Raw genomic sequence first — 21334 nt, 5'->3', positions numbered from 1 at the left:
CTTAATATGTGAGAGTACTAAGTATAAAATATAGAGTAGTTTCTATTGATATTTTGGGATTTTTTGTTTTTGAAGAATACATATGCTAATTGACATCCAACGATTGCTTACACTGATGTAGTTTAACAACTACAAATAGTAGAAATGATCTCCAGTCCACAATACATATAAGTTATAATGCTCGATGATGTGATGTTGTCACATCAACAAGTCAAACATTTTTTCTTTTGAAAAGTAGAAAAATACGATTTGACCATTGATGCGGTGGACAATTGTTATCTTGCCCATTGTGAGCTGATTAGCTACAAACAATCCTTGAATAATACATTAAAAACGGGTAAACACCATTGTTTTGATTGAAATGTTTGGTGATCGACAAGTCATTACTTGCTTTATATTACACTCAAAACACAAAGCATCATCAAATCAAGTACAAAACACACTTCTTCAAGGAATAAACCTATAAGCCCTCATTTTATCAATGCAAGAAACAAATGATGTATAAGTATTTCTGAACCCCATAAAACCATGCAACCTATTTTTGTGCGTACTGCTCAGCACATTCTCAAGACAAAATGCAATATCAGCAAACCAAAATGCAGCAATTTCCTTCAACTTAGTAGGCATCAAATTATTCTTTTTCACAATCTCGTCCCACACGGAGTCCTTATCCTTCATCAATTCCTCCATGCTAACTTGCTCGTTTCCTTCGATATATCCCACCATCTCCAAGTCAAATTGATTGGCCAAAACTTTCCATATATGTTTCCACTTGAAAAGATCTCCATTAGTACAATTGAAAGCCTGATTTTTGGCGTTTGGATCGACAGCAGCCCATATCTGATGCTCGGCAGCCAACTCGGCATCTGCAGCATCTACGAAACAATTCCACGAAGCCTTCGATCCGGGATATACTAAAGGCTTGTTCTCATGCTTGCAAATTGCAGCATAAACAGAAAGAGTACTAACAATATTCATCAGGCTACATGGGGAGAAACCAAAAATTAGTGCAGGCCGGTGGACCGACCATGTTAAGCCCTTTTTCGCCGTTTCTTCAAAGAGAATGTCTTCAAGATTATGATAGAAATTCGGTTGCTTCAGTCGAGCTAAGTCCTCGGAATATGGTGTGTCGTGTGATTCTGGTGTATCCGTTTCGAACAGTCCAATATAGTGTTTGCTTCCAGTTTGGAGGCAAATATGTTGGAGATTTGGAGCATTTGGTATGACTGAATTAAGGATGTTTTGGAACATGACAGCATTCATGCTACAATCTTCATTTCCCATCCAAGAAACATAGAAAATATGAGTAATATCAGTTAGAGAAGAAATCTTGGAAATTGTTTCTTCTGTGTTTGTAACATCACATTGGACATATTCAACATGGCTTTTGGCTAACCACGTCGGCCGGGGGCGGCGGGCCACACCGTAGACCTTCCATGGGCCGCCAGGGGTGTCGGTATATTGAAGAATCTCAGACAAACTGCTGCCAACTATGCCCGTGACACCAACTATTAGGGCAACACTCTTAAAACTTTGGATATCTCCATTCTGTTGTTGTTGAACTCCATTTTCTTGAATTTTCTTCTGCAAATCACAAGAAAAAGTTAAGGAATGCCACAAAAGGGACATGAAAGAGGAAATTAATTCATCTGATAAGAAAAAATGTTATGATATGAATCAACAAGAACTACATGCCTGTTTACAACCATTGACAGATCTGTTGAACCACCAGCTCATGGTTTAGGATAGCTTCAAGTGTGTATTGGCTAAGGGGTACTAGAAAGTAGAAACTGGTTTTACAGAATTTCTATAGAAGCATTAGTTGAAGCATATATAAATACACAAACACATATGATATTATATAATGTATAGTAATGCTACATATCATTGTATATTTCCTATTTTGCAATATATATAGGAGGTTGTACTACACGTGCATCATCATTTATAAATTTGTTTACCAATATATGTTGTGATGAGATTTGACCGAGTCAAAATCTCACGAACCAAATAAAAAAAATTCTTCAAATTTTATTTTTGTCATTAACCCATGTTACATAAGTGCAACCATTTAAGGGGTGAAGAGTTAATGATGGTTTTAGTTCAATTTATCGTCACCTCATCAATTTATAAAAAAATTTGTAAATAAAGATGTACAATAAGCATTTTCCTATTATGGATAGGGACCGGCAACTTTTCAAGAAAATTGAATAATTGATCCCCAATCGATTGGTCTAGTAGCAAGCTAGTATGCAACTTTTAAAAGGAAAAAGTTGGCCATTATCATTTTATTATAGTTGCCCAATTGATCTTGAATAACAATAACGGATCTTCGTTAAATTATTGCTGGGCCCCTTGCATATCGCACTTCAAATTTTTAGACGCTCGTAGAATTAACATAAATTAGAAATGTTGTTGTTATTGATGATTGTCGTTCAATTATAAGAAAAGGGTTGAGAACTGAGAAAATTTAGGCCCCGTTTGTTTCCCATTAATGTAAGAATGAAAATGAAAAATACAGTCGCTATGAACCCTACATAAGAGATAGAAATTCAAATATGGTAACTTGTTGTGATGATAAAATTAACAAATTTGTGAATCAAATTTCTATATATCAGCATAGACTTAATTAGTGATGATTTTCAATTCTTGAAATTCTATTGCAATATTGCATTCTTCAATTTTTTCGCTTCACGCTGTTTTCTTTCTTATACAAGCGTGGATCGCATGAATTATTTTAATATTACGAAGTTTATCTACGTTATACACAGCCCATAGGACAGAAATCTTTGTTTTGTCCTTTAGCATGATTTAGAATTTATGAAATTATATTCTTCAGACCAAAATTTTGTGGCTACAAATTAAATGGAATTTCATGTATGAATAATTAAATCCCTCATGCATCGCATGCACCATATAAAACAAAAGTATCTCAAACTTCGAAACCAAAAAGCAAATGAAAATCCATTTTAGTTTGTAAAGAAAAAGTGAAATTATCTTTAAAGTAACAGGATTTACTTTTCTAATACTTTTAAGTGTAAAATTTACTCATAAGTAAACTTATAAGATTAGCCAAACATGCTCCAAGCGACTTTGAAGTGAATCTCACCAATTCAATATGAAGATATGGAGCATTATAAATTTTTTGAAGGTAGCGTGAAAATATGATCTCCAACGTACAAAGGATCATTTACGACAGATAACGTCAAGTTCTATTTTTATTAGAAGAAGACAAAGAAAGATGATGGAGAGTTGATCGAAATGGGCACTAAACACTTTTTGAGAGATCTCCTCCAAATCACTGTTATGGCTATCGAAATCGTAAGCATCAGATCCTAATTGCTCTAGTGAATAACTAAAGAAAATAGATAAATGAGAGATAGAAGAGAAGAAGAAAATACAACATTAAGAAGAGTTTATTCATATTTAATGCCAGACTAAATGACTCAACTTTTAAAATTCATATATATTGGTGGGAAGATGATCACGACAACCTTACTCTGACAATTACCCTCTGTTCGATAGGGATTAAAATTAGAATTTTAGTAGATTTTGATAAAAATTGTTAAAATATGAGATTGAAAATTTGTGGATTTCCTGAAATATATTATAGAAATTAATTGTTGATTGTGACTTCAATTAAAATCAAGATTTAATTCTCACCAAACATGGATTAAGGTGCATGGTCAGCTTTCGATTTCGTTGGTGGTTAGAATTGGGAAAATTTCGTATCTACATCATTACGAAATTTCAAGATTTACTATGTGACATTTATAATTCGAGTAATACTTTGTGATATGGTAAATATTTTAAGAAATTCTATATACTAAATATAGACTAAAACAGTTTTTGTAACTGAAATTTTTTAAATGACTCTATGATTAAGTTGATTATTCGTTATTATCCTTCCCAAATTAATGCATACAGAATTCCAAAAATCAAAACTGGGCAAACCATATCCCATTGTGTATGTGGAGATAGTCAGACTTCTCATTGTTTTCTACTATACCTATCCATCAAGAAGCTATCCCTTTTGCAGGAAGGTAATCATTCCTTCATTTTTTTTTCTGTTTGTACATGTATGTTTCAGACCGTAAAATGAATTATAATTCAAGTTTCAAGAAGTTGCTGCAACTACATATACATTCAATTCGAAATGTGTAATTTTTCGTTCACGAATCACTTTACTAAATGTGTAATTTTTTGTTCTTTTTCAGATCAATTTTTGCACTTGCATATATTTCTTACTCACTTTCAGCCAACTGAGACTAAGTAGGCACATCATTGGACAACGCCTCTTCGTCATTATTATTTTCTACCCTATGGATACATGATTCACCCAAATAAAAAATGCTAGATATACCTTGTGGCGCATTCCTGTTTGACTACTTATACAAACTGATGCAGGAGGATTCGAGTCGAGTGATGCTGATTTGTCAGACAGCACTATGATGGCGCTGAGATACCATGAGATGGCGGATCGGCGCAAAGATGAAAAGTGAATGGCAATTATTTCCTTAATTGGGGAAATTTGACGCGTCTTTGGTAATTTGGCCATAACTTTGGCTACGGTTATCAGAATCGCTATTATGACTCCAATCCGGAAAGCTCTCTTCGGCGTGCACGTCGTGGCTACCGAGCTATGTTTTCCTTTCCAAAATTCAATTTTAAGTTATTTTTTGCTATTTTTGGTAATATTTCGTTTCCTTTTTTCCATATGTTAGAAAATTTGAATTGAGCCAAAATTTTGGCAACCTACTTATTTTACTTAATATTTTATTCTGGTAAAATTTCGGGATTTTGCCATTTTTGGTAATTTTTCCATAATTTCGTATTTCGCAACTATTTAATCCGGCTTGTGGGTTAATTTTGGTCATTCTGCATTATTAATAATATTGAGTTGATTTCATAGTATTTTCTCTGATTTTTGGGCGTTTTCTATTATTTCTTTCTTGCGAATCACCTGCTACAACAAGCCAATAAGATAATCACTATCCTAGCTAGCGTCACAAACTCTGCGACATACTAGCATTCTCAATCTTAGAGTTCTTGGCCAATGCTTGCTTTCTGGGCAATTGCTCGATTTTCATATCAACATCAAAACTAAACAACGTGGATGCATAGTAGTGTTTGAAATGTTTGAATGTACTATGCGGAAATATAATACATGGTTTTAATTTTGGGGATACGGTCTTCTAATTTTCAAACTAAATTCCAATTGTTACATATCACATTCATATATATTTCCAATAGAACTTTATAATTTCAGAATTATGAATAGAAAACACTATTTTAAAATCATGGAGTATAAATGAATGAACAACAAAGAGCATAATACTAACATTTCCACATGTTAAAAGCCACCATAGCAGTAATGTGAACATAGCAAAATATTTCAAAAGTTGAAATTAACTACACTGCTCAAACGAATAAAATCCGCCAAATAATGTTATTCAACATAAATAGACAAAAGAACAACTACTCATTCTACACTATTCAATAATCACCCCTTCATCTTTGTGTCACGCTTAATGCTATACGACACAAAGTCAAAATTCGTATAGTAGGTTTCAATAATCTTCTCACAACTATGTTTAATAGTTGGCAAACCAAGTCAGATCTTGATATGACCGAATCGAATCTCTCTGCCACTGTATCAATTTTTTATTTTTTTATAATATACTCTACATACTTTAAGGGAAGTGTTTGAGGGAACCAATTCAGCAGGGTGTTGATTTTCTAGAATAAGGTGATTTCATCATATTTTTTTTATTTTACTATATTTTCTATAGTAATTCTAGGGTAAAATTAGTTACATAGTAATTCTTGAAATTTTATGAAATACTAGGTATGGGGTGTAATTTCCATGTTAGAATTTCTAATTGATGAGAGTTATGGGGTTGGCTCAATAACAAAGTTTGGGTACAGCCGATTGAGGCTCAACTAGAAAATAGTAGGCCCTTGTAAACTTTAAAGGCTGAAGAAGGAAAATGTTCTGTATGAATGGTACTTCAACACGGTTAGTTGATCCTAAGGGTCGGGAAAAGCTCGACATATAATGTGTTTAGTGTATGCACTGAAAGGAAATCAAGTTAAGATTACAGAACAGATATGCGGCGATTGAAAACAATGTTAGGAGCCTGAAGATGTCGACAGGATGCCGCGGGATCTTTTCTGTTTAACACTTTTTCCACACTCGAAATGGCTTAGTCGATGGTAGGGTCTAGCTATTGAAAGACCACCGCATGTCATATGTTGTCAGATGCACCTCCCATGATCCTTGAAAATTTGGAGAACCAAGTACCATCCATGCTCGTTTGTACTCATAACTGCCTCAGACCTCCAAAGCGAACAACCTAGGGTTAAAGAAATAATGTAGGGAAAGGGAGATGCCTGCCCTGGGCACAAAAATCTCAAGGGCTGCACAGGCGATATATAAAAGTTCGTAGCAATGTGAGTTATACTTCAATTTGCATTGTTGATTGCGGGAGATAACCAACGTACATTCTTGCGAAAATGACATTATGATAGATGCTTCATCGGTCATAGGGTGAGGGTTGTGTTGAAGTTGTTATGTACAGGTGTACTATGGATAGAATGTGGATGCTCATCCATCAGGTGGTGGTTCTGCAATTGTGAAAATTCTTCTTACTTACCTATGTGGAGAAAAATACAATGAGCATTGTACGACAACATGAAGCACACTAACGGCTACGAGGGTGTTAGTGGATTGGATGGGGACAATGTCATGTACGTAGTATACTCCCCCCTTTATGTGGCACAACAAGGTTGCCAACAATTAGGTGTATGGCCTATATTATCGAAGAGTGCACTAATAGTGTCATCATTTATAGTCATTGTGCAACATTTTACCCATAAGCTTGTGAGTGTGTCAATTGTTTCAAACTTGTTGGCTTTTGCAAGGCAATATGTATGGCCCGAGGCACCAGACCCCGGAGACCACACGGTCAGTCTGTGTTCTTAGGTATGTTTGGCTAAGCTTCATAGTTACTTTTGAGTATTTATACTTTTTTTCACCTTAACATTCTCTTTAGTTGGTCCATTTTGCTTATTCAACAAAAATCGAGATTGACTAGACTGACACAAAGAATATCAAGATATATATTTTTGATATTAGTTCTTAATAAGCACTTTAATTGTGCAAATAACACAGAGAATTATGAACTTTCTCTGCTTTGATGTTGTAGCAAAATGGTATTGAGAACTCAATAAAATTATTAAATTCGTGAATGTAACAAAGCTTACTTAAGTAGCTATTTTTTTCCTTTTTTTTTCAACCCAACAATAATTCATCAAAATGATATTTACTCTTAAAGCAAAAACAATAAGCAAAATTTAATTGTGTTTTAGATTTGAATGAAGAGACCCAAAAACAAAGAATAATTCTATTTAAAACATTAGTTTAGGTGACACCAAATGCGGTAAAAAATGAGAAGTATAATTAAATGAGTTATTTAATTATACATTTCATTGAATTTGTCACATATCCCCACCTAGACCGGTATTATATCACCAGTGGTATTAGATAACATTATTGAGAAAATAAAGTATATTATTGTGTTATAATATCCAATTTAAAGTATTAAACATTGATTATATCTTTCTTAAGGCTCACGTAAAATTTTTACTTAGGTCGTAGGACATGTTTATTTGGAAATTATATGAGGCGGTACATTGATCATAACAAGATAATATGACTTGTCAATAGCTAGCTACAATGGTTACATAATGTCAAATTATAAATTTTCAAGATAATCTATATTTATATATTTTTGGTTCCATTTAATTTAATATTTCAAGTATTACATATGAGTTCAAAGAGAATGAAAGAAATAAATATTTTTTGTAACTTAAATATGATAATTTGATTCTGGAAGGACAATAGGTACGGTCGGGATGTGGATCATGTTTCATGTTCTTGTCCCGATTCCCTAACCTAGTGGTAGGACGGGAATAGGGATAGGGACGAGAACAATTACATTTGGCTATGTCTAATTTGATTAGTCAAGAGTAATTATACGATTTATAATGATGAAGATACGAATAGAATATCATAAATAATATTAGTTATAGTTTTCAACATACTGTAATGAAAATTAGCAGGGAATTTCTCTAGCATACCACTATCAACTTCTTAAAACAAAGCTCTTTTTTTTTTTTTTTTTTTTTAATCCACCAGGTTTCATCATGGTTTTAAAAGGTCAAAATTATTATCCACCAAGTTTCATCATGGTTCACACTTATGTTTAAAAGGTCAAAATTATTATTTTGTACTTTATCTTCGAAACTCGTGTTAAAATATATATAATTTTTCATCCCAAACTTCCATGACACAATCAAGCACCATGTTCGCTAAAATACTATACCGCAAGTGCACGGGTTGCGTTCAAGTAATAAAGTGGACTTTTGAAGTCCGGATTGTCGATCTCTCGAGAAATATTTACTTTAAATTACACAACTTTAATCAATTTGATTCTACCAATGAAAATAAACAAACACACAATAAAGAGTTGATTTTAGAAAATATGGAAAAACATATTAACTAAGAAAATAATAAAATCTTGAAAATTTCGGAGGAAAAGTGGTTGGGATTCATGGTTTCATTTAATCATCGTCTAATCAATTTCTCCACATGCCAATTAACACGCTACTCATTTACAATGTTAGATTCGATCTTTCAATTTTAGCTAATTACCTCACTCGAGTGAAATTAACCCTAATTGATTGGTTTAATCTACTATATCTCTATATCAATTACAACCAAACAACCTCATTAAATTGTTGTGAAAATAGATTATTGGACCACCTAGGGCTAGATGTATATCTCTATCCACTACGCGAATCTAGGGTTCCTACCATTTGGTCTAGAATGCACAATTTTCTCTTGAATGATGTACACTTCATGAAACACATTCATTCATTGGCCACATAAATGAAAATGCAATAAATACAATAATAGAAACACGTGAAATAAGCAACTTAACATTAAAGAACAAATATTGAAAATCAATTAAAACTAGGTTAAACTAACACCATAAATTCCAACTCAATACTTAGCTCATGTTAAATAAATGATAATCAAGGAGAATATTCATCCAATTTATTACAAATATGGCTAAATAATGGATAAAATACAAAGATATAGATAAAACCCTTTTTTGTAGATTGGCTATGATTTTCCCCAATGCTTTGTCAAATCCTTTACTAACTCCTTGAGCTCTATAAGAAAAGAAAAAAAAAAGGAAAACAAAATAAAAAGAAAGAACCAGCAGAAGACGGAACCAGAAAAATGAAGCTCTCCAAAAAAACTGCCCAGCTGCTGGTTTTTATATTAAAACCTAAGGAAAATTGCAGCTTTGGTCCCTGGGCTTTTGGAAAGTTAGCAAAAAGGTCCCTAGTTTTCTTTTTAATTACAAAACGGCGCTGCAGCGCCGGAACAGTGGTGCTGCAGCGCCTAGGTCTCTGTTTCAGCAGCTACAAAAGTCGATTTTGTGTAATCTGCAGCAAGTCCCTCAATAATTGCAGCCAAGTCCCTCAACTTTTGATCTTGTACAATTTGGTCCTCGAACTTTGGCTTTCATTTCACTTTTGCTCTCCATAAATTTCATCACAATTCTTCCACTTTTTGATTTGTTTGCCTTGGCCTCCAACTTCACAATTTTGTACAATTTTAGTCTTTTTTTTCTCATTTTTCCTCCTTTTGCCTTGTTCTATTTACTTGAGTAATTTTTAGCCTACAAAAGCAAATAATACTTAATTTCTTTTAATCAATAATAAGTGTGCAAAAACACACTTATCACACCCCCAAACTTAAGTTCTTACTCGTCCCGAGCAAGATTATCTACCACACAATTAAGCAAACGTGATAATGGTCAACACACTAAATAGCTTGCCAAAATTATCAATGAGTGTAAAATTGTATAATCAATTCACAAATATGCTCCAAATAATGCTAGCAAAAATAATTTAAGCTTATCCAATGTTTGATCGGTGTATGTGTGTAACGTCACTTTTAATCATTATCTGAATTAGGAAAAAGTTGTCAAGATGGAAAAATTTTCAAATTGGCTCCAACCCGACCCTTTGTGGTCAAATATTTCCTTTCCCCACTCGTGAGATTCATACTAAAATAGATATTATTGTACTTCCCGAGGTGTAAATCTAAGGGTTGATCTCAATCACTCATTTCTTTTTCCGCTCTAGTTTGGTTGAGTCTAACCGGCAATTTCAACATCTAGGCATGTGATGATTCTCCACTAATGAGTGCTTCCACATTCAAGTTTATATTAAGCAATTCAAACCCACTAGTTATCTAAGCCCAAATATGAATAACAATAAATTTTTTTTTAAAGCCGAATCTCATGTTTTACCTCACTCCCTTAAACTTTCTTCTTGACCCTTGTAGCGAGTTTTAGGTCGATAACTCCCTGGTTGTTTAGGCCAAAGGGTACCGGGTTTCAAAATACCCCTACGAACTTAATAACTCGAGTCAAAAAGGCTACAAAGTGAGGCCCAAGATTCAAACAAGTACAAAAACTTCATTTTTTTTAACACAACAAAAATGGGGCTTAGATCACTAGCATACGATCATTACCTAGTTTACACTCGGCAAAAGACACTCCACACAAATATTTTCAACATGCACGGAATCACACACTTCTAGATAATCTCCTTCACCGGCTCGACCACCCCCAAACTTATCTCACAATGTGGTAAAGTGAAAGAAAAGATAATATAGATTGATAAAAATTTCCAAACAACTCACAAGTGACAACCTAGTTCAACCAATTCAAAAATATATCCTTCAATCAAAAATTTTCCACATCTAGATAACAATTAATCATCACTATTGTGCTCAAAGTAATTCAAAATCTCACAATAGATAAGCAATTTTTTTTTGAAAAAATTACACACAAATAGCATATTTGGTCATATATGCATAACTCATGAATCAATAACAATTTCAAACGTCAAAACCATGCAAAGCCGGTAAGGCTATCTAACATATCAACACAATATCACCAATTCAAGCACCCACCAAACTTAAACCGCACATTGTCCTCAATGTGTAAAGAACAAGATAAAGATGAGGGGGATAACGAAACTTCCCCGGTTGGACTTTTTGAAGAGGTCCCAATGTTTGACTTGGACTTGTAATGCTCTTGAATTGCTAGGGCAATTAACCCTTTTGTACACTAATTTACCCCCAAACTTGTTGAGATCTATTGGTGGCTAGGACTTCAAAAATTTTGACCTACAAAAGAATTTTATTAATTCAAAATGTAATAATAAAAGTATTAATCACAAGTATCATAAACAAAAGTGTTAGGATAAGAAAGTTGGGTTGCCTCCCAACAAGCGCTTGGTTATAGTCCCTAGCTCGACTATAGGCCTTGTTCACTCCAAATTGGCAAGAGGAATGGAGGACTTCTCCTTAGAAAAATCACCTCCAAAGTATGGTTTCAATCGTTGCCCATTAACCTTGAAGTTCCCCTTTTCCTCATGATGAAGTTCAATTGCTCCATGTGGAAAAATCTTAGCAATGGTAAAAGGACCAGACCATCTCGAGCGGAGCTTTTCGAGAAACAATCGGAGTCGAGAATCGTAGAGAAGAACTTGTTGCCCAACAAAGAACTCGTGTTTCATAATGTGTTTATCATGCCATTTCTTTATCTTTTCTTTGTAAATTTGAGCATTCTCATAAGAGTCAAGGTAGACTTCATCCAATTCATTCAATTGGAGCAATCTTTTCTCACCGGCCAATTTCACATCAAAATTCAAATCTTTTACTGCCCAATAAGCTCGATGCTCAAGTTCTACTGAGAGGTGGCAAGCTTTCCTAAACAAAAGACGATAGGGAGACATACCAATAGGCGTTTTGAATGCGGTACGATAAGCCCACAATGCATCATCCAATTTCTTGGATCAATCTTTTCTAGAGGTACTCACTGTCAATTCAAGAATCCTCTTCAACTCCCGATTCGAAATTTCAACTTGGCCACTAGTTTGGGGATGATAGGGAGTGGCTACACGATGCTTTACTCCATATTTGGTCAATACTGGGTCAAAAAGGAGATTACAAAAATGTTTACCTCTATCACTAATGATAGCTCGGGGGTTGGCATAGCAAGAGAAAATATTTTTCTTAAAAAAGTTTACTACCACCCGAGCATCATTAGTGGGCAAAGCCACCGCTTCTACCCACTTTGACACATAATCAACCACTACCAATATGTATTGATTTGAGAATGAAGGAGGAAAAGGTCCCATAAAATCAATACCTCAAACATCAAAAATCTCCACCTCTAATATAGAATTCAAAGGCATTTCATTTAGGTTGGAAATATTACCACTGCGTTGGCATTTGTCGCACTTGGAGACAAGAGTGTGAGTATCTTTGAATAATGTGGACCAATAAAAACCGGATTGAAGTACCTTTGATGCGGTTTTCACGGCCCTGAAGTGACCACCATAGGGTGAGGAATGACATTGTTCAAGGATTTGCTCCATTTCATCTTTTGACATACATCTCCGAATAATTTGATCCGGGCCCCGTTTGAACAACAAAGGATCGTCCCAAAAATAATGCTTGATGTCGGCAAAGAACTTCTTCCTCTGTTGGTAAGAGAGATCCGGGGGAATGATGCCACTAGCAAGAAAGTTCACATGGTTCACATACCATGGTATATGGGTGACTTGTGGAAGATGCATAATTTGCAAGAGTTGTTAATCGGGAAATACCTCATTTATCTCCCCATCTACCATCTCTTTGGTTTGCTCAAGTCAAGAGAGATGATCGGCAACAACATTTTCGGTCCCTTTTTTATCGTAAATTTCCAAGTCAAACTCTTGTAGAAGAAGGATCCATCTAATTAACCGAGGCTTGGCATCTTTCTTTGCTAGCAAATACTTGAGGGCTGAGTGGTCCGTGTAAACAATCACTTTCGATCCAATGTGGTAAGATCAAAATTTATCAAATGCAAATACCACTGCGAGAATCTCTTTTTCAATAGTGGCATAGTTCAGTTGAGCATCAGTCAAAGTCCGGCTAGCATAGTAAATAACATACAAGATTTTATTTCTCCTTTGTCCCAAAACTGCTCCAACGGCATAATCGCTTGCATCGCACATAAGCTCAAATGCTAAATTTCAATCCGGAGCTACAATAATAGGAGTCGTGATGAGTTTCTCTTTAAGAGTATTAAAAGAATGGAGGCACTCTTGAGAGAAATCAAATTGAGTGTTCTTCTCAAGTAAGGAGCAAAGTGGCTTTGTGATCTTCGAGAAGTCCTTGATAAACCTCCTATAAAATCCGGCATGTCCCAAAAAACTCCTTATCCCTTTCACTGAGGTAGGTGGAGGTAATTTCTCAATGACTTGGATTTTTGCCTTGTCAACCTCTATCCCTTTACGTGAAATCCGATGGCCGAGAACTATGCCTTCTTGGACCATGAAATGACATTTTTCCCAATTAAGTACTAAATTTGTCTCCTCACATCTTTTCAACACCATCTCTAAATTGCTCAAAGATCCGTCAAATTAGGCCCCAAATACCGAGAAGTCATCCATAAAAACCTCAATACATTTCTCCACCATGTCGGAGAATATAGCAATCATACACCTTTGGAAAGTGGCGGGTGCGTTACAAAGGCCAAATGGCATCCTTTTATATGCAAATGTACCATATGGGCATGTGAATGTAGTTTTCTCTTGATCCTCTGGGGCTATATGAATTTGATTATAGCCTGAATACCCATCCAAAAAATAATAATGAGAATACCCCGCTAACCACTCAAGCTTTTGATCAATAAAAGGAAGAGGAAAGTTATCCTTCTTTGTAGCCTTCTTAAGCTTACGGTAATCTATGCATACCCTCTAACCGATCACGAGTCTAGTAGGTATAAACTCATTATCCTCATTTTCCACAACCATTACACCTCCTTTCTTTGGCACCACTTGAACGGGGCTCACCCATGCACTATCTGAAATCGGATAAATAATGCCCGCATCAAGTCACTTTCCCATCTCGGCTCTTACCACTTCTTTCATGTTAGGGTTTAACTGCCTTTGATGCTCTACTGATGGTTTGAAATCATCCTCCATAAGGATTTTGCGCATGCATAGTGAAGGACTAATTCCCTTAATGTCTGCAATAGTCCAACCAATGGCTCCCTTATGCTCCCTCAACACTCGAAGTAACTTCTCTTCCTCCAATTCATTTAAGGAATTAGCAATGATAACCGGAAGCATAGATGACTCTCCCAAATAAGGATACCTCAAATGAGATGGAAGAGGCTTCAAATCAAGTATAGGTGCCTGCTGAAGAGATGGCAGTGGTGGTGAAGAGCTCTTTTCCAAGTCCTCATAATTTGGTGTTCTCTTATAAGATCGAGAATGTATAGCTTCCAAATAGTGTACCATATGCTCAACTTTAGAATCTTCCTCTTTGATAGCTGAAGGACAAACAAGACATGTTTTTAGAGGATCCTTAGAAAGCCTGTAAAAAGACTCGACAACCACATGATCAACAATATCCACTCGAAGGCATGAATCAGATTCCGATGGATACTTGATGGCCTTCAAGATATTGAATGTAACTTTTTCATCTTCGACTCTCATAATGAGCTGTCCCTCTTGTACATCAATCAAAGCTTGGCCAATGGCAAGAAACGATCGTCCTAAAATGATAGGGATGTCATGATCCTCTTCCATGTCAAGAATTATGAAATCGGCTGAAAATATAAATTTGTCCACCTTGACCAATATATCCTCAATGATACCCCGAGGATATTTAATTGATCGATCAGCCAATTGTAATGATACAGTGGTGGCCTTAGCTTCTCCCAATCCCAGCTTCCTGAAAATAGACAAAGGCATCAAATTAATACTGGCACCAAGATCACATAAAGCTTTACTAAAATTTAAATCTCCAATAGTGCATGGAATAGTAAAACTCCTGGATCTTTGATTTTCGGTGGTAGCTTCTTTTGAAGGATAGCACTACACTCTTTCGTTAGCATTACTGTTTCATGTTCTTTGAGTTTCCTTTTGTTTGAAAGAATGTCCTTCATAATTTTGGCATAACTAGGCATTTAAGCTAATGCATTGGGAAACGAAATGTTTATGTGTAGCTTCTTGAATACCTCCAAAAATTTCCCAAATTGAGCATCCAATTTCTGTTTGTGAAGCCTTTGTGGGAAGGGAATAGGAGGCACATAGGCTTTGACCGGTATTGAAGCCTTTAATGTTGATGGCTCCGGTTTTTCTTCAATTAGTGTCTCATCCTTTGGATCAGGTTCTTGCATAATCCTTTCTTCTTCAATAGGTACCTTATCGGTTTGATCCTTAGGGCATGTCACTGTGATTTCGGGCAATTTCACCCCACTTCTAGTGGTAATAGTTTGTACATTCTCCCTTGGATTTGTTTCGGTGTTGCTAGGTAATGCCCTCTGTTGCCTTTCGGAGATAAGTTTGGCAATTTGACCCACTTGAAATTCCAAGTTTTTCAAATAGGCATCATTGCGTTCTTGATATTGCAATTGATAGTTTGCCAACTTAGCAATGACCTCTTCCCAACCTTCTTTTTTCTCTTGTGGCCTCGGGTTGAGCACATTTTGATTATTTCCATAAGAAAAGTTCGGATGATTTCGCCAACCGGAGTTATAAGTTTACGAATAAAGATTGTACCCTTGGCGTTGAAAGTTTTGAGTATATGTCACTTGCTTGGTAGATGCTGAACCACTACCTATCAATGGACAACTCGGGCTTGGGTTATTTGCTCCACAAATATTACAAATAGGCAGAGATTGTACCATATGAGTGGAATGAGAGATCGAGGTAGATGTAGAAAGTCCTTCTACCTTCTTTGCTAGAACCATTGAGAAAGCTTCACCATCTCAAACTCTACCAACCCCTCTTTGTGAACCTCTATTCGGCCACATAGCACTTTGTTCACTCATGACCTCAAATAGATCATATGCTTCCCGAATACTCTTCTTCTTGATTGAGCCATTAGATGATGAATCCACATTTGAACGGTAAGAAGGAGTCGACCCAGCATAAAAATAATTCACTTGTTGCTCCATTGTGATTCCATGATTTGGACATTTTCGAAGCATATCCTTGAACCTCTCCCAAGCCTCGTGAAAGCTCTCAAATTCGAATTGTTGGAAAGTGGTTATGTCATGCTTAAGTTTGGCTATACGGGCAGGTGGAAAGAATTTGGTTGTGAATTTTTGAATAAATTCCAACCAACTATTTATACTTTTGGGCGGTAGAGTCTCAAGCCATTCCCTTGCCTTATCCGTCAATGTGTGAACAAATAACCTCATCTGGATCGTCTCCACATTTATGCCTTCATATCTAAAATTTCCAACATTCTCTATGAATCGTGCAACATGTGAGTGAGGATTCTCATCTGAACGAAGTTGAAAGTTTGGATGCCCATATGGAGGGTAGACAATACTTGATTCATTCTCTAATACAGGTGGATTGAAGTCCCCAAATAGCATATCTTCCTCATTTACAATAGGCTCTTGAGCTCTACCTGCTTGGTTACCAAAACCCGATGGAATGCCACCTCGAGGAACATGTTCCGGTTGAGCATTATGTTCCAAATTACCCCCTTGGTGTGCCATCTCAATCAATTGTTGCCTTCTCAATTCCCTTTGTTCCCGTCGCCTTCTTCGGAAAGTTTTTTCAATATTTGGATCAAGCTCGAAAAGATCAAAACTTCTCGAACGAAGCATGCACCACCAAAGACCTAAAAAAATCACACAATAAATATATAAAAGCTACGCAAAAGAAAAAAGAACAAAACTTGTAAAAATTAGAATCAACAAAAGATGATAATTGAAATAAAACACTCCCCGACAACGGCGCCAAAAACTTGTTCGCTAAAAAACTATACTGCAAGTGCACGGGTCGCGTTCAAGTAATAAAGTTGACATTTGAAATCCGGGTTGTCGATCCATCGAGGAATGTTTACTTTAAATTACACAACTTTAATCAATTTAATTCTAACAATGAAAATAAACAAACACACAATAAAGAGTTGATTTTAAAAAATAAGGAAAAACGTACTAACTAAGAAAATAATAAAGTCTGGAAAATTTCGGAGGAAAAGTGGTTGGAATTCATGGTTTTATTTAACCGTAGCCTAATCAATTTCTCCACATGCCAATTAACACACTACTCATTTACAATGTTAGACCCAATCTTCCAATTTTAGCTAATTACCTCACTCGAGTGAAATTAACCCTAATTGATTGGTTTAACCTACTATATCTCTATGTCGGTTACAACCAAACAACCGCATTAAATTGTTGTGAAAATAGTTCATTGGATTACCTAGAGTTAGAGGTATATCTCTATCCACTACGCAAACCTAGGGTTCCTACCATTTGGTCTAAAATGCACAATCTTCTCTCAAATGATGTACACTTCACGAAACACATTCATTCATTAACCACATAAATAAAAATGCAATAAATACAATAATAGAAACACATGACATAAGCAACTTGACATTAAAGAGCAAATATTGAAAATCAATTAAAACTAGGCTAAACTAACACCATAAATCCCAACACAATACTTAGCCAATGTTAAATAAATGATAATCAAGAAGAATATTCATCCAATGTATTACAAATATGACTAAATAATGGAGAAAATACAAAGATATAGATAAAACCCTTTTTTGTAGATTGGCTATGATTTTCTCCAATGCTTTGCCAAATCCTTTGCTAACTCCTTGAGCTTTATGTTATATCTCCAAAATAACCAAGGAAAAGAAAAGAAAAAGAAAAGGAAAAGAAAATGAAAACAAAATAAAAAGAAAAAAGCAGCAGAAGACGGAATCATAAAAATGAAGATCTTCCAAAAAAACTGCCCAGCTGCTGGGTTTTATATTAAAACCTAAGGAAAATTGCAGCTTTGGTCCCTGGTCTTTTGGATAGTTAGCAAAAAGGTCCCCAATTTTCTTTTTAATTACAAAATGGCTCTGCAGCGTCGGAACAGTGGCGCTGTGGTGCCTGGGTCTCTGTTTTAGCAGCTACAAAAGTTGATTTTGTGTAATCTGCAGTAAGTCCCTCAAGTAATTGCCGCCAAGTCCCTCAACTTTTGATCTTGTACAATTTGGTCCTTGGATTTTTACTTTCATTTTACTTTTGCCTCCATAAATTTCATCACAATTCCTCCACTTTTTGACTTGTTTGCCTTGGCCTCCAAATTCATAATTTTGTACAATTTTAGTCTTTTTTCCTCATTTTTCCTTGTTCTCTTTACTTGAGTAATTTTTAGCATACAAAAGCAAATAATACTTAATTGTGAGTAGAATTTCATTCTTTTAATCAATAATTGTATCAAATTAAGTTCCCAATAAGTGTGCAAAAACACACTTATCACACCCCATGGCCGATTTGTCTGGTATAAGAAATTTTCTTGCATAGTGTAATTGTTGGTTTGGATGTATATAATGCATTCTTTCAAAGCTCAATGAGGAGGTCGATAAGATGCAATAGATTTTTGTTAATCAAATGTCTTTCATACCAAATGAATTCGTCTGGATAGCTCTTTGTGGACTCAAACAAGTGACGTGCACTTAAAACAACAAATTAAAAGAATTTCTTATCTCCTATGGTGAAATTCAAAAATTTGATGCCTCATGATTTATTTACTTTTGAAATCTTTCTATGATATTCTTGTTACTACTCTACACTTGTTCAAAATCTTGGTGAATCGATTCTCACTAAGGACCTTGGTGATCTTAAATTATTGATTAGATTAATATGAAGGAGTGAAATCACCAATTAATTGATGATTCTTGGAAGAGAAGTTGAAGAGGGCGTAAGGTTCTTGATGATTAAACTGTGAGTACATTGAGTGTGTGAGAATTGAGGAAACAGTGTGCCTCTTCTGTGATCTATGCTAGCCGGTCACCCAGTATAATACTGGACCGGCCAGTTGGTGGTTTTGAAGCTTGTTGGCTTTAAGAAATCTCAAGCAGTTGCTCAGAATTATTGCCCGGGCCCATCAAGGCTACAAGCAGCCTTTTTTTCTGAACCATAAGTTGTATGTGTCGTGTTTAAGTATTTTTATGATTAAATTTAGATTTTTAAGCATAAATTAGTGCTTGTGTGCATACGATGAATTTTGAAATTACCTAAAACAAGTTAAAAATTATATGAATGCATAGATAAGGGCCCAAAAATACTATGCAAATCCTAAAGCAATACATAATGCAATAAGCAATAAGAATAAAAAATACGGGATAGGAAAATGGGTTTCTTGCCATCAAGCACTCGATTTGTCATCTATAGCTCGACTTGTGGTTTATTCACTTCAATGTTGCATGATGAATGGTAGAATTTTCTTTCGAGAATTCACCATTCCAAAATTGCTTTAACCACTGTTCATTAACTTTAAATATTCCTTTGCTTTCAAGAGTGATCTTAATAGCCCCATATGGAAAAAACTTGAGTAATTGTGTCTGGCCCCAACTACCTTGACCTTAAGTTTCCTGAAAAAGTCTTTGAATCATGAATTGTATTGTCCAACTTCCAACTTTCTTCTTCAAAATGCATATCGTGTCACTTTTTGGTACGCTCCTTATAAAACTTCGCGTTCTCATTGGCTTCCAACTGAATGTCATCCATTTTATTTAGTTGCAGTAGCCTCTTTTCATCAGCTACTTTCAAATCAATATTTAAGTTCTTAACTGCCTAATAAGTTCGATGCTCTTACTCAACTTGTTAATGAAATGATTTCTAAAAAATCAGACGATAAGGAGACATGCCTATATGGATCTTGAAAACTATTCCATGGTCCACAAAGTATCATGAAGTTTTTGGCACGTGTTTTATGCAACATGATTTAGCCGCAAGTGTACGGTGTCAAGTTTTGTAATATAGTATTGAGGTAAGAGTGTCGAACCTACAGGGATTGTATTTAATTTTCATTAAGTACTATAATTATGCAATTTCTACTTTATTTAGATGAATATATGATTGAATTGATGTTTTATGAACGAACGATTTAAACTAAACTAACGTGATTGGATGTGACAAATTTAGGGAATACGAATTATCAAATGAGAGGGCCTAGGGATTGATTTCACCTAACTTTCAATTATGATTCAACGAATTCAAATTATTCCAATTAATTTATACATATTTAAAAGCGAGAATCCTAATGTATTTCCAACTCCCTATCTCGAGCACCGATTAGAAATTAACCCTAGATCTCAATTCTAACATCTCTGTTCAAAATTGAAAATCAAGAATTTAATAAAGATCCAATTCTTTTATGGAGTAAGCTTCACAGATTTATACTTTCTCTCGAAACCTATAAATTCTATGTTATATCACTCTCATGATCACGTCTAAATTCCCACTCTCTCTAGCGTGGAAATTAACTAGCATCAAATCATCCAATTGTTGATCAGGCAATTGAAAGCATTAAAATTATGATACAATTAAATATATGCGGAAAAATCAAAGAAATAATTATAAAATCATCAAACCATAATACTGATTTGGCTACATCAAACCCATAGATAAATTGTTTAATTCATGGTGTAATAAATGAAAATCATACAAATTATAATAAACAACATAAGGAAAATGATAGAAAAAACTAGTCTTTTGGGTAGATCTTCAATCTTCTTTCTTGATGTTGTTCCTCCTTCCTTTTGATGTCTTCAATTTTTGCCGCCTTCAAATTGTGTGGTTGAATTCTTCAATCTTTCCCCCTTCCATTCTTTTCGAAAATTGGGTTTTTGAATGGTATTTGTAGTATGTTAGGGGTCTTCAACAAAATAGGGTTAAATTGGGCCAATAAAAGAGTCCAAAAACATAATAACGTGTTCTCCCACATATCTGGCGCCTCGGCACCAAATATGAGTGCTGTGGCGCCGCCTATTCTGTTACTTTTCAGTCATATGGGCGCTGCGGCGCTCGGTTCGATAGAAATGGCAGACTGCATATTTTTCAGTATTTTTAGCATAACTTTTGCATCTGATGTCCAATTGAGGTGATTAAAGTGCATTGGAAAGCTAACTCAAAGAGCTACAATTTTTCTTCAAGCATCATTCATCAACTTGATCGTTTGCTATGATAAAAATGGGTCTCAATTTGAGGCTGAAACTCCGAGGCATAACTTTTCGGTTGGAAATTGATTTGTGATCATATTTTGACTAAATTTGATCCCTTTGACATCTTTTTTCATCCAATTGACTCTTAGCACTCTTGGATCATCATTGTGAGGTTCAACACAACTTTTCAATATTTGCACGTTAGTCCCCGAAATTGGA

At 35.2% G+C, this 21334-nt stretch overlaps 4 protein-coding genes across 4 annotated transcripts; all 4 read right to left on the bottom strand.

Moving 5' to 3' along the window:
* Positions 1–320: 320 nt before the first annotated feature.
* LOC111393291 (iridoid synthase-like) lies at positions 321–1906 on the bottom strand. The gene is made up of 2 exons (XM_023018753.1): positions 1696–1906; positions 321–1584 (listed from the first exon to the last, which is right to left on the bottom strand). The coding sequence occupies exons 1-2, from the start codon at positions 1735–1737 to the stop codon at positions 448–450; spliced, it is 1179 nt and encodes a 392-aa protein (XP_022874521.1). The 5' UTR covers positions 1738–1906; the 3' UTR covers positions 321–447.
* Positions 1907–9098: 7192 nt separating this feature from the next.
* Positions 9099–16423, bottom strand: LOC111393290. Its single transcript, XM_023018752.1, has one exon. The coding sequence runs from the start codon at positions 14896–14898 to the stop codon at positions 14035–14037; it is 864 nt and encodes a 287-aa protein (XP_022874520.1). The 5' UTR covers positions 14899–16423; the 3' UTR covers positions 9099–14034.
* Positions 11419–11886, bottom strand: LOC111392383. The gene has a single exon (XM_023017718.1). The coding sequence runs from the start codon at positions 11884–11886 to the stop codon at positions 11419–11421; it is 468 nt and encodes a 155-aa protein (XP_022873486.1).
* Positions 13171–13533, bottom strand: LOC111392376 (uncharacterized mitochondrial protein AtMg00860-like). Its single transcript, XM_023017710.1, has one exon. It carries the CDS (start codon positions 13531–13533, stop codon positions 13171–13173), a length of 363 nt encoding a protein of 120 aa, XP_022873478.1.
* Positions 16424–21334: the final 4911 nt, after the last annotated feature.

This window comes from Olea europaea, chromosome 4 (assembly GCF_002742605.1).
Source record: "Olea europaea var. sylvestris chromosome 4, O_europaea_v1, whole genome shotgun sequence".
NCBI lineage: Eukaryota > Viridiplantae > Streptophyta > Magnoliopsida > Lamiales > Oleaceae > Olea > Olea europaea.
Note: the sequence above shows the minus strand (reverse complement) of the source record. Positions and strands in the feature narration are given on the sequence as shown.

Coding starts and splice junctions, on each gene's coding strand:
- LOC111393291 (XM_023018753.1), bottom strand. CDS start 1,737: ATGAGCTGGTGGTTCAACAGATCTGTCAATGGTTGTAAACAG. Junction 1,585..1,695: donor CTGTCAATGGTTGTAAACAG/GCATGTAGTTCT, acceptor TGTGATTTGCAG/AAGAAAATTCAAGAAAATGG.
- LOC111392383 (XM_023017718.1), bottom strand. CDS start 11,886: ATGTCTCCCTATCGTCTTTTGTTTAGGAAAGCTTGCCACCTCTCAGTA.
- LOC111392376 (XM_023017710.1), bottom strand. CDS start 13,533: ATGGTGTTGAAAAGATGTGAGGAGACAAATTTAGTACTTAATTGGGAA.
- LOC111393290 (XM_023018752.1), bottom strand. CDS start 14,898: ATGCCTTTGTCTATTTTCAGGAAGCTGGGATTGGGAGAAGCTAAGGCC.